At 52.9% G+C, this 13,842-nt stretch overlaps 1 protein-coding gene across 2 annotated transcripts; it reads right to left on the bottom strand.

Moving 5' to 3' along the window:
* Positions 1–267: 267 nt before the first annotated feature.
* PPIB (peptidylprolyl isomerase B) lies at positions 268–5,624 on the bottom strand. Of its 2 annotated transcripts, XM_076051842.1 has the most exons (6): positions 5,430–5,624; positions 4,614–4,727; positions 3,233–3,326; positions 1,889–2,073; positions 1,130–1,275; positions 268–738 (listed from the first exon to the last, which is right to left on the bottom strand). In XM_076051842.1, exons 1-5 carry the CDS (start codon positions 5,562–5,564, stop codon positions 1,147–1,149), a joined length of 657 nt encoding a protein of 218 aa, XP_075907957.1. In that variant the 5' UTR covers positions 5,565–5,624; the 3' UTR covers positions 268–738; positions 1,130–1,146. The 2 variants fall into 2 exon arrangements, with proteins under 2 accessions (XP_075907957.1, XP_075907958.1); XM_076051843.1 differs by lacking the exon at positions 1,130–1,275 and having other exon boundaries at positions 5,430–5,621.
* Between the last annotated feature and the right edge of the window lie 8,218 nt (positions 5,625–13,842).

Raw genomic sequence — 13,842 nt, 5'->3', positions numbered from 1 at the left:
TTTCTCAAAAGCAACCTGGCCTCAAATGATAGCTCAACGAGAAGTGGCTTGTGGAAATGTAGTGGGTGAATACTGCAACTGCATGACTTAATTGTTGGCGGAGAATCCAAATATTTAGACATTAGGATCAAACCCCATGATCTGTATACCTGGCAAGGCAGTTAATATCTCGTTTAAGATGCCAAATCTTTGGATCTCCAGACTTTGGACTACAGAGATGAGAAGGGACCCCAGGGGGTGAACCCACACAGCACACTCACAACATCGTAGTCGTAAAAACTTGTTTTATTTGTGTGAAACGCCGATTCTCCTGCAGCCACACGAAACGTTTGATCCAAAACGAAAAAAATACTACCCAATTCAAATCGGCCACGGTCCTTGCACCCACCTGGAAGAAATGTGGCGGGCGCCACATCAACACGGTTACCATGGGGATGGGAGGGGGGGAGATGGTCTTCGACCAGAAATTAAATTTGACAGCGGACCCTGCTGACCCCCAGTCAGGGTCTGGCTCCACCCCTCCACCCCCACAGAGGGAGGCAGAGTGGAGCCAGGTTTAGTTTTGTGGGTGACATCAGCAAGACGGTGCCGCCGGCTGCCATCGCGTCGCTCCGGTCACTCCTTGGCGATGGCAAAGGGCTTCTCGACGGGGACTGTGCCGCTGTCGGCGATGATGCAGTCCTTGAGCGGCCGGTCACGCCCGTCCGTCTTCGTCTCCTCCATCTTCTTGAGCACCTCCTGGGGAGCGCAAGTTGGGGGGCGAGGTGGGCGGGGCAGTGGGAGAGACGGCGTGCAGGGGGGGCGGATGGGGGCCAGCGAGAGGGGGTGGGGGGGCACACCACATGCATGTTAGCAGAGTTGGGGACGGGCGAGGCAGGAGTAGGGGAGTGGCAAAGGAGTTTGGTGTCCTCCAGGAGAAACAAAGGTGCGGATGAATTCCTCTCGATTTGTTTCAAAATTGAAAAGTAATCGCGGCCAAAGCGGAGGAGGGGAGAGGCGTACCGGGGTGGGTAGCAGGGTTAATGTGAAGTGAAAGATGGCAGGATTAGTGGTTAGAGGCGACAGGGATCATCAGGGGGAGGGGGGAGAGTCTCCCTCTAGCTGCAGTGCCAGGCTAGATGCCACGCACCGGGGGCCCCACAGGCGCTACCAGCCCTCGACGGGCACAGTAAACGGCTCGGCAACGGCGATGGTGCCACAGGCGGCTATGACAGCTTCAGCGAGCGGGCGGTTGTGCTCGTCCGTCTGCTGCAGCTCGATGGAGTGCACTACGTACTGGGGGTGTGGTTTAGCAGGGTGAGCAGGGGGGGGGAGAAAGCCAAAGTGGGAGTAGAGGGGAGCGTGAAGCAGGGTGGAGAAGAGGGAGCGTAAGATTGGGGGAGGGTGAACAGGGTTGAGACAAGAGGCATCACAGCCCGATGTGAAGCTGTAACCGTGTCGTCCCCCAAGACCCCCCCCCCCCCACCCCTCCGTGACCCCCACGCACGTCACGAGGTATGGGCGGTCCTAGGCAGGGAATCGTCACGTCATCGGCCACCATCACGGAAGCCGGGCAACAGCAGGGGAGGTCCACGGGCAGCGTCAGAATGCAAGGGGAGAGTGGGTGAAGCGTGTGAGGGAAGCGCACGTCCACGTGCCAAGTGCAAGAGAAGCACAATGGAAGCCTGCGAGTGAGAAGCACAAGCGGAGCGTGCCATCCATGTGCGAGTTTTGCACGAGAGAGACTCCCGTTCCGTGTCAGACAGCACAGAAGCGCAAAGGAAGCATGTGCGTGCGAAGCATTAGAGAAGCATGCACTACGTGCGTGAAAAGCTTTTATCCCCGTACGCGAGAAGTACGGGAAGGCGCGCATGGGAAGAGCACGTGTGCGTGCGAGAGCGGCACTCACCATGCCCTCGAGCACCTTGCCGAACACGACGTGCTTGCCATCGAGCCAGCCCGTCTTGACGGTGGTGATGAAGAACTGGGAGCCGTTGGTGTCCTTGCCTGCATTGGCCATGCTCACCCAGCCGGGCCCGTAGTGCTTCAGCTTGAAGTTCTCGTCCGGGAAGCGCTCCCCGAAGATGCTCTTCCCTGTGCAAACAAAAGGCGGCGACGTGTGAAGCCTCCGCGGCCAACGCCACACGGAATAACAACCCAAACACGTTCGTCACTAAAAAGGGAGAAATTATACAAATCGCCCTTCATCATGGCAAATGAAGGAGATGTTAACTACCTCGCCTGGTATACAGGAGGTCGTGAGTTCGACCCTTACGCCTACTGTATATTTGTAGTTTGCGTGTCTCTCTCCGTGGTAGTGTGGCTTTTTCACCAGGTCCTCCGGTTTTTCCCCTCCACATTTAGAATCAACGTCACGCATTTAGAGTATTTGGCTGCTATAAATTTTCACATAAGCCACTATGAGCTATCATTTGTGGCCATGTTGCTTCTTAAAAAGAGCTCCATAGCTCAGTGGGCCTTAGCTGGTAAAATAAAAATAGTTTGGTTAAGCAGGGCAAATGCCAGCATCATCACCTATTCATATTTCTCCCCAGCAGGGTCAGGGGTCAAGTTTTAAAGTGGGTTTTGTCTCAATGGGCAATAACTCGAAAACAATAAGTCCAGGATGGAGTCATTTTCTATAAGTGACCCTGGATCACCAAGATGACAAAAGCAACAACTTGACAAAGTAAAACAATGACGCGTATAAAAAAATCGGCGCAAAAACAACCAAATTCACAGGGCACAGTTCAAGGCCAGGCTTGAATGGGGAGTAAGGGGGGGGTTTTGACGTTGGTTGGGGATGTTTGGCATCTACACGGCTCCAGCGGGCCCAAGGGAGGAGACACACAGATGGTGGGAGACTGCCAGGCCAGATGTTAGGTCGTCGTGTGTCTATTACACAGCAGCAGCTGTGGCATTTGATGGAGAGAAGGCGATATTGCGGTGGTGGTGGTGGAGGCGGCATCTACAGCTTTGACCAAGATGACTTCTTGATACTTGTGTTAGGGAGTTAATGATCGGGGGCTTTGGGGCTAGGGTTGTAGGGTGCAGATTAGGGATTGGGTTGGGGACTGTATATTTGGTAAGGCGTTCAGGATTGGGATAGCAGCGAGCAGCTGGGTTGGTGGCTGGGGGGCTGGGTTCGTGGTTAGGGGGCTGGGTTGTGGCTGGGCACATTATGAATTGGGTTAGGGGCTGGGTTGTGGTTAGCGGTGGAGGGTGGGGGTCGTGTGGCTGCCATTGTCCCTACCCCCGGTGCCGTCGCCACGTGTGAAGTCACCACCCTGGATCATGAAGTCCTTGATGATTCTGTGGAACTTGGAGCCCTTGTAGCCGAACCCTTTCTGTGAACACCGACAACGCAGCCACGGCCGCCACCGCCGTGAGACTCGGGCGGCAGGTAGACCGCCAACCCGGACGCGAGCAGAAACAAGTACAGTCCCTTCTATAACGCCACGTTTTCATAACGCGAATTGGATATAAACGCGATTAATGTACTGGGGAAGTTTTTTTATATATATAACGTGGGTGCCAATTGGATATAACGCGATCGAGTGGACGGAACTACGTTGTGCGAGTGGGAATAAGCAGTTTGTACGGCTGCCTCGGCGTAGCATCCCATGACGCAGTGGGATGCTGCTGGATGCTTCTAGATGCTGCTTCGCACGCGCCTCGGTATTCGTTGTTCGGCCTGCATATGCATCTCACGCGTTATCGCGGACTGTGCATTACCCTGTGTTATTATGATGCAAATTTCCCATAAAGCGGTGCTTTTGAGCAACTTTAACTACCGCGTGATAGGAGTTTACGGACTGTACAACGCAGAATTACGTCGATAACAACACGTTACAGTCCATCAGCCCGGTTGGTTTTTCAGACCACTATTATCCACAGTGGCAATCTGTTTAAGACAGCAAATGGTGGACCCCGTGTCGACCCATCTGGGTCTCATCAGCAGATGGGTTTGAAACAAATGCTGCTGGATCGCCATAAGTTATTATTGGGAATTGGCTTTGACTGGGAGTGGAGACCGAGCGAGGAGGGGGAGGAGGTGGCGGCAAGCAAAAGCAACGGAGGAAGACAGCCGAAGAGACGGCGAGGGTGGCGGCGGCGGCGGCGAAGAGACGAGAGACGCTCGGAGGCCGCGACTGGACCGGAGGCAATGGAGAAGGAGCCACTGGGGGAAGGAGGCAATGGAGAAGGAGCCACTGGGGGAAGGAGGCAATGGAGAAGGAGCCACTGGGGGAAGGAGGCAATGCAGAAGGAGCCACTGGGGGAAGGAGGCAATGGAGAAGGAGCCACTGGGGGAAGGAGGCAATGCAGAAGGAGCCACTGGGGGAAGGAGGCAATGGAGAAGGAGCCACTGGGGGAAGGAGGCAATGCAGAAGGAGCCACTGGGGGAAGGAGGCAATGCAGAAGGAGCCACTGGGGGAAGGAGGCAATGGAGAAGAATGGGAGGTGGGGGAGGGAGCCCTTTGCCCAGCAGTGGAAAGTTGCAGGGCTGACAACACTGGCAAGATTACTCCATGGACAACGGGGGGTGGGGCAGGGTGAGAGATAAGGCAGGGGGCAGGGTGAGTGGGCAGGGAAGGGCGAGGGAAAGATCAGGGCGAGGGTGCAGGGCAGGTCACCTCTCCCGTGGCGAGAGCCACGAAGTTCTCCACCGTCTTGGGCACCGTCTTGCCGAAGAGGCCGATGACAACGCGGCCGGCAACCTCATCGCCGATCTTCACGTCGAAGTAAACCTAGGGGAGTCCCAGCAGGAGTCATCAACATCACTGCCATGACCATCTGCACTGCCACCGATTGCATAACGTCGCATCACCATCGGTATCGACCACTACCGCCATCACTCGCAATTCAGCCAGCAGAATTAGCAACCATCGCCACCATCGTTGTACCATCATCAATATCATCTCGATTACCATCGCCACCATCGTTGTACCATCATCAATATCTTGATTACCATCGTACCATCATTAATATCATCTCGGTTGCCATCGTTGTACCATCATCAATATCTTGATTACCATCGCCACCCACCTACCACAGCCCACGTTACCATCACCCACAATCACCATCACTAACAGTGGTGGAAAGCTTCATTCAAGCGTAGATCATGACCACGGATGACGATAACCCCCCCCGCCATCACCGCTGCTACAATCACCACCAAACCACACCACCATCACTCAGCTCCCGTTACTTCACATTCCCTACAACGCATAGGCGAATCGCAGCACGTCGCCGCTCGCCATCGGCGGAACCGCGCGTCACGTGGCCACCGCCAGCCAACCGCGCGTCGCCTCCGCAGCTACTCCGCCAATGCCCAGTGGGAAATGCAAAACGACCCTGCCTCGCTCCCCTTGCCTCCCCAAGGCACCTCTCTCAGCGCTCTTCCCTTCCCTCTCCCCTCTCTCTTCCCACTCTCCTCTCTCTCCACAAACCTTGTCCGTCACTTTGGGCCCCTTCTTCTTGTCGTCGGCGTCCGAGCCGCGCGGCATGAGGAGGAAGACGACCGAGGCGACGATGAGACCGGCGGCCACGAGGAGCTTCATGTTCACGTCGCTTGCACGGAGCATGGCGGGCGCGGGGCGGGGCAGAAGGGGGTGGCGGCGTGGGATGGGAGTCACGTGGTGCACGGAGGGGGGGGCGGGGTATTTATACCCAGGCGAGGGTGGGAGGGGGGTGCCGGTGGTGAAGGTCACGTGGGTTGCGTGGATGGAGGGGGGAGTTTTATAGTTACGCCCATTTAACAGTGGATGACCAATCAGAGGCGATCGGGGGGAGGGTCACCTCCCTAGCCCTGCCTGCTTGGGAACGCAAGGACCAATCAGACGCAGGAACCGCGCACACCCCTCCCCTCCTTCCCCGCTCGTCCTCCGCGCAACCGCCCCCCCGCCCCGTCAGTGACACGTGGCTTGTCTGGAGGCGAGGACACGTGGCCTCGCTTGCAGTGCGCGCGCGTTCATTGGTCCGCTCGGGCGACATCGGGATATATCGCCCGAGCGGACCAATGAACGACATCGCGATATATCGCGATGTCGCCTCGCGATATATCGCGTGTGTCTAACCGGAATATTTCAGTTTGGGCCAAATTTAACTGTGGAATAACCCCCCCACCCATTATAATTGTCAATAACACTGCCGTAAAAGGAGAAAATTATATATGTAACATGCGACGTTTCGGGTTATGGCCCTCCTTTGCGGCACATATACAGTGTCGATCAGTGAGATATATCACGGGGTCTCACAGGAATGTGTTCACATTTTTTTTATTGAAAACCATTTTATGAACTACGTCTCATAGCTCCAACTTTCATTTATAAAGTGTCTTTCCAGCGTGGCGTGTGGCGAGAACCACGCCCGACCAACCACCTTTGTCTCCTCGATACAGCACGCCCGGCCGCCTTTGTCTCCCCAGTGGCGATGTTTACACCTCGCACTGGGTACTCTTTTGAGGCTGAGTCGACCTAGGGGAGGCCGTGAACCGGTTCAGACAATCGTCACTGGTGTTGGCCGTGAGCGGGAATCGAACTCGGGTCGCCGGCTTCGTAACGCAATGCGCTAACCACTTCACTACCGCTCCCATAAATTCGCATACACTCACACACGTGCACACAACACACGTGCACACCACACAATACCACACACATGCACACCACACAGACACACCACACACATCACACACAATACACACACACCACACACATACATCACACACATACATCACACACATTACACACGTGCACACCACACACGTGCACACCACACACGTGCACACCACACACGTGCACACCACACACGTGCACACCACACACGTGCACACCACACACGTGCACACCACACACGTGCACACCACACACGTGCACACAATACACACACGTGCACACAATACACACACACCACACACATACCACACACAATACTAACACACACACACCACACACGTGCACACCACACACGTACCACACACATGCACACCACAGACACACCACACACATCACACACAATACAGACACACCACACACATGCACACACACCACACACATCCACACACATCACACACACAATACTAACACATACACACCACACACATGCACACCACACACAATACTAACACACACACACATCCAGCCCACACACACCACACATACAACAGCCGCCATTCAGCACTCAGTGGCGGTGACGTCACGTCATCTCATGTCGGAGAGACTCCTCACGCACAAAGACAATGATCCCCCGTATATCCTGAACAGACTGTTGGGGCAAGTGCTGTTAGCGAGCACCTATGAAGGCCGACACGGTACACGGTGGCCAGCACTACGCCAGACCGTCTTTGTCTCTCCAGTGGCGATGTTTACACACCACATCACACGCACTGTTTACACACATCACGACCACATACCAAATTTACAGGGATATTCTACGGGTGAATGTGAATGGGTGGATGTCATTGCATGAGTGCCGAATGGTCGAGTCTGTTAGTGCACGGTTGAGTGTGGTTGTGCATCAGAATCAGAAAGGGTTTTCAGAATCAGAATCAGAAAGGGTTTTATTCGCCATGTAAGTTCACACCGACACGGAATTTACTTTGGCAGGATGGTGCATACATTCAACATATAGGAATCTAAAATCTTAAATAAGTTTTAAACAAGTCTTACTATAATAAGGGTTAAAAGTCTAACACTAAGGGGCTGAAGTATATAAAATTAAATAAATATCGAATATAAAATAGCTTTAAGATATAATTTAAAAATACAAATAGGGAAACATAGTTAATATCAGCAACGTGTCGTTATGTAGATCAAATGTTAAAAACAGTGTTAGCCCTTGGCCTTGTTTAACAGGCCAGCAGCAGATGGGAAGAAACTGTTTTTATGGCGTGAGGTTTTGGTCCTGATGGACCGAAGCCTTCTGCCGGAGGGGAGTAGCTGAAACAGAGAGTGTCCAGGGTGGGAGAAATCGGCCATAATCTTCCTCGCTCGCCTCATAGACCTTGTCGTGTGCAGGTCCTCGAGGGTCGGTAGATTGCAGGCAATTACCTTCTCAGCAGTGTGGATGATACGCTGCAGTCTGCTCTTGTCCTTGGCAGTGGCAGCAGCGTACCAGACGGTTATGGAGGAGGTGAGGATGGATTCAATGATCGCTGTATAGAATTGCACCATCATTGTCTTTGGCAGGTTGAATTTCTTCAGCTGCCGTAGAAAGTACATCCTCTGTTGAGCTTTCTTGGTGAGGGAGCTGATGTTCAATTCCCACTTGAGGTCCCGGGAGAGAATAGTGCCCAGGAAGCGGAAGGACTCTACAATTTTTACTGGGGAGTCTAACAGGGTGATGGGAGTGAGTGGTGCTGTATTCTTCCTGAAGTCCACAACCATCTCAACTGTCTTTAGAGCATTTAGCTCTAAGTTGTTCTGGCTACACCAGGTCACCAGATTGTCAGCTTCCCACCTATAGTCAGACTCATCCCCACCAGAGATCAGCCCAATGAGGGTGGTGTCATCCGCAAACTTCAATAGTTTGACGGACAGATGATTGGAGGTGCAGCTGTTGGTATACAGGGAGAAGAGCAGAGGGGAAAGGACGCAGCCCTGAGGAGTTCCGGTGCTGATGGACCTGGAGCCAGAGACTTGTGTTCCCAGCTTAACGCACTGCTTCCTGTCAGACAGGAAGTCTGTGATCCATTTACAGGTGGTGTATGGCACGTTCAGCTGGAAGAGCTTGTCCTGAAGCAGGGCAGGGATGATGGTGTTGAAGGCAGAGCTGAAGTCCACAAACAGGATCCTGGCGTAGGATGCTGGGGCGTCCAGATGCTGTAGGGTGAAGTGGAGGGCCATGTTAACTGCATCGTCCACAGACCTGTTGGCTCTGTAGGCAAACTGAAGGGGGTCCAGGAGAGGGTCTGTGATGGCTTTGAGGTGTGCCAGGACCAGGCGCTCAAAAGACTTCATTACCACAGATGTAAGGGCGACCGGTCTGTAATCATTTAGTCCTGTTGGCCTTAGCTTTTTGGGCACAGGGATGATGGTGGAGGACTTGAGACAGGCTGGTACATGGCATGTCTCCAGGGAGGTGTTAAAGATGTTGGTGAACACCGGAGACAGCTGGTCAGCACAGTGCCTGAGGGTGGCTGGAGAGACAGAGTCCGGCCCGGCTGCTTTGCGTGGATTCTGCCTCTTGAAAAGTCTATTAACTTCTCCCTCCTGAAAGGAGATAGTCGTCTCTGTAGTATTGGTGGGGGATGGGGCCTCTTGGGTTGGAAGGGGTGGTTCAGGACAGTCCAATTGTCTTTCAAATCTACAGTAGAACTCGTTCAGGTCGTTGGCTAGGCGGGAGTCGTTAGTGGTGTGGGGGGCTCTGGGTTTGTAGTTGGTGATCTGCCTGAGCCCTCTCCAGACAGAAGCAGCGTCGTTTGTAGAGAACTGGTGTTTTAGTCTCTCTGAGTACAGTCGTTTAGCCTCTCTCACCGCTTTGCTAAACCTGTTCTTCGACTCCTTGAATCTGTCTCTATCTCCACTCCTAAACGCTTCCTCCTTCTCCAACCTCAACCTTCTGAGCTTTGCTGAGAACCAGGGCTTATTGTTGTTAAAGTTCACCCTGGTACGTGTTGGGATACAGCAGTCCTCACAGAAGCTGATGTAGGACGTCACAGCCTCATCCTTCGTAGGTGCTCGCTAACAGCACTTGCCCCCAACAGTCTGTTCAGGCTATAGGGGGGTTCTTTGTCTTTTGTATGTCAGTGGTTGAGTGTAGATCTACAGTATTGTCTAAGTGGTCGAGTGTGGTTGCGTGGCTGTGATTGGACGAGTGTGGTTGCGTGGCTGTGATTGGTCGAGCGTGGTTGCGTGGCTGTGATTGGTCGAGTGTGGTTGTGTGGCTGTGACTGGTCGAGTATGGCTGTGAGTGGTCGAGTGTGGTTGCGTGGCTGTGATTGGACGAGTGTGGTTGCGTGGCTGTGAGTGGTCGAGTGTGATTGTGTGGCTGTGACTGGTCGAGTGTGGCTGTCTGGCTGTGAGTGGTCGAGTGTGGTTGCGTGGCTGTGATTGGACGAGTGTGGTTGTGTGGCTGTGAGTGGTCGAGTGTGGTTGCGTGGCTGTGACTGGTCGAGTATGGCTGTGAGTGGTCGAGTGTGGTTGCGTGGCTGTGATTGGACGAGTGTGGTTGCGTGGCTGTGATTGGTCGAGTGTGGTTGCGTGGCTGTGATTGGTCGAGTGTGGTTGTGTGGCTGTGATTGGACGAGTGTGGTTGCGTGGCTGTGATTGGTCGAGTGTGGTTGTGTGGCTATGAGTGGTCGAGTGTGGCTGTGTGGTTGATTGTGGGTGACCGCCGCTGTCCACCGTGTGAAATGAAGATTCGCCAACCCCTTACTCGGCAACAGCACAGCGCGACATGGCGACCGCGTGTGTGTGGGGGCAGAGGAAGCTGCCATCGCCTCCGCTGCTGCTGCTATTGCTGATGTGGCCTGTTACTGCTGCTCTTGCAACTGTTGGCGCTGCTAGTGATGCTGGTGCCTCCTGCCTCTGATGCTGCTACTGTTGGTGCTACTGCTTTGGCTTCTACTGCTGCTGGTGCTACTGCCGCTATTACTGCTGCTGCTACATATACTGCTACAACTAAATACCACTACTGCTGCTTGTATACCTGTAGTGACATCGTGGATGTCACTGTACAATGCCGGCCCGAGAGAGGAAAGGCGTGCAGTGTAGTGACATCGCGGGCACCACTCACACACGTGTGGGTGCACTACCGGCCCTGGAGGGGCTCGTAGAGCGCTGACAGTGCTGGATGGCACCACGCTCTGCGTGCAGTGCCGACCCCTACAGGATTAGGGTGTGAGAGTCCGGCCATGGGAATGGGGTTACTTAGGGCCGTGGCAGTGGTTGACCGCGAAGGACACGTGACCGGTAAAGTCTACACAGGGCCCCCAGGTGGGGGCTAGGGGTGGTCACGTGTCAGGGCCGAGATTCTGCTCGAGGATTCTCGGAGCCGGCCGGCCACGCCGCAGAGGATATCGGCTGGGTCCCCCAGAGGGACCGGCTGCTGTTGTTCATCCTGAAGAAATCTACGTCCTACAGAGTCTCCAACACGTGGACCTGGACCCGAGCTGTGGTCCCGTCCGTTGTAGCTAACTCCAGTCTAATTAGAGTAGTTTACCTGGTGGTCACTTAGCTAGTTACGGTGTAATTAGCGCAGTTAACCTGGTGGTCCACCACCGTAGGTTGTTATAGTGTTAAGGGGCAGTTACCCCCGTGTGTGTTGGTGTTAATAAATGTGTTGCCTCCAAAGAGTACGTCTGCGACTCAGTTGAACTCACTACATATCTGCTGGTGATACTGCTAATACTGATGCTGTTGCTGCTTCTACTGCTGCTGGTGCTGGAGCTGCTGATAGTGCTGTTGCTGCTGTAGCTGATGGTGCTACTACTGCCGTGTTACTGATCGTACTCCTGGTGCCTACTCATGCACCGGCATGAGTAGGCACCGTACCAGTCCTCGCCCTATCTCTAACTATAGCCCTGACTAGCACAGCCTCGCCCCAATTAGCACCCCTAACCCGAGCACTCACCACAGTCATTAATTAATAGCCTGCCCCTAATTACGGCCAAGTGACCCGCGTGCTGGCTAATCCCCGGAGCGTCACAGTTTCACCACGTGAGGAGATGACCCCCCGCTCGCTGTTGCTCTGCTGCGGAGAGTCAGAGAGGCGGCTGTTATGGACAAGACTCTCCTAGCAACCCTCCTGCGCTCGGAACACGACAAGTAATCAGATTTTTTTGTTAGGTAATACAAACAAACGCCAAGATAAAATGTATTTTGCGAGGGTTTTTTTTAACATGTATATATTTTTTCAAGGATTTGAAATATAATTCTCTCGCCAGAATTTTATTGATGATATAGGAGGCCAAATTGAAAAGTTAGAGCTCATTTTAAACGAACCGTGGTCAGTCTTCAGTATTCGTTACTGCCACCTCTTCTTTTTCGCTCTCATCACTGAAGAAAGTCCCGCGCAGCCAGTTACCCAGCTCGCTTCGGTGCCAACGACCCACAGCACCTGCTAACAACAGAGTTATCGTTGGGATGGAGAGGAGCCCAGCCAGCAGCCAGCCAGGAAACTCGAGGAATATATTATTTTAGGTACACCGCGGTGCCCAGATGTTAACTACCTCGCCTGGTATGCAGGAGGTCGTGAGTTCGATCCTGACCCTGATGCTTGCTGCTGTATATTTGGAGTTTGCCTGTCTCTCTCATGACTGTGGCTAGGAGATGTTAACTACCTCGCCTGGTATGCAGGAGGTCGTGAGTTCGATCCTGACCCTGACGCTTGCTGCTGTATATTTGGAGTTTGCGTGTTTCTCTCCCCGTGGTCCTCGGGGTTTTCGCTCCACATTTAGAATCAACATCACCGCGTTTAGAGTTTGTGGCTGCTATGGAATGTCCACGTGACAAGCCACTTTGTTGAGTTCTCATTAGCGGCCAAGTCGCTTCTGAAAAAAAAATACATACAGTGAGGGATATAAGTATTTGACCTCTCTGTAAAACATGACTTAGTACTTGGTGGCAAAACCCTTGTTGGCAATCACAGAGATCAGACGTTTCTCGTAGTTGGCCACCAGGTTTGCACACATCTCAGGAGGGATTTTGTCCCACTCCTCTTTGCAGATCTTCTCCAAGTCATTAAGGTTTCGAGGCTGACGTTTGGAAACTCGAACCTTCAGCTCCCTCCACAGATTTTCTATGGGATTAAGGTCTGGAGTCTGGCTAGGCCACTCCAGGACCTTAATATGCTTCTTCTTGAGCCACTCCTTTGTTGCCTTGGCCATGTGTTTTGGGTCATTGTCATGCTGGAATACCCATCCACGACCCATTTTCAATGCCCTGGCTGAGGGAAGGAGGTTCTCACCTAAGATTTGACGGTACATGGCCCTGTCCATCGTCCCTTTGATGCGGTGAAGTTGTCCTGTCCCCTTAGCAGAAAAACACCCCCAAAGCATAATGTTTCCACCTCCATGTTTGACGGTGGGGATGGTGTTCTTGGGGTCATAGGCAGCATTCATCCTCCTCCAAACACGGCGAGTTGAGTTGATGCCAAAGAGCTCCATTTTGGTCTCATCTGACCACAACACTTTCACCCAGTTGTCCTCTGAATCATTCAGATGTTCATTGGCAAACTTCAGACGGGCATGTATATGTGCTTTCTTGAGCAGGGGGACCTTGCGGGCGCTGCAGGATTTCAGTCCTTCACGGCGTAGTGTGTTACCAATTGTTTTCTTGGTGACTATGGTCCCAGCTGCCTTGAGATCATTGACAAGATCCTCCCGTGTAGTTTTGGGCTGATTCCTCACCGTTCGCATGATCATTGCAACTCCACGAGGTGAGATCTTGCATGGAGCCCCAGGCCGAGGGAGATTGACAGTTCTTTTGTGTTTCTTCCATTTGCGAATAATCGCACCAACTGTTGTCACCTTCTCACCAAGCTGCTTGGCAATGGTCTTGTAGCCCATTCCAACCTTGTGTAGGTCTACAATCTTGTCCCTGACATCCTTGGAGAGTTCTTTGGTCTTGGCCATGGTGGAGAGTTTGGAATCTGATTGATTGATTGCTTCTGTGGACAGGTGTCTTTTATACAGGTAACAAGCTGAGATTAGGAGCACTCCCTTTAAGAGTGGGCTCCTAATCTCAGCTCGTTACCTGTATAAAAGACACCTGGGAGCCAGAAATCTTTCTGATTGAGAGGGGGTCAAATACTTATTTCCCTCATTAAAATGCAAATCAATTTATAACATTTTTGACATGCGTTTTTCTGGATTTTGTTGTTGTTATTCTGTCTCTCACTGTTCAAATACACCTACCATTAAAA

Source organism: Petromyzon marinus, chromosome 52, assembly GCF_048934315.1.
Source record: "Petromyzon marinus isolate PM22_M1 ecotype Great Lakes invasive population chromosome 52, UKy_Petmar_22M1.pri1.0, whole genome shotgun sequence".
NCBI lineage: Eukaryota > Metazoa > Chordata > Hyperoartia > Petromyzontiformes > Petromyzontidae > Petromyzon > Petromyzon marinus.
Note: the sequence above shows the minus strand (reverse complement) of the source record. Positions and strands in the feature narration are given on the sequence as shown.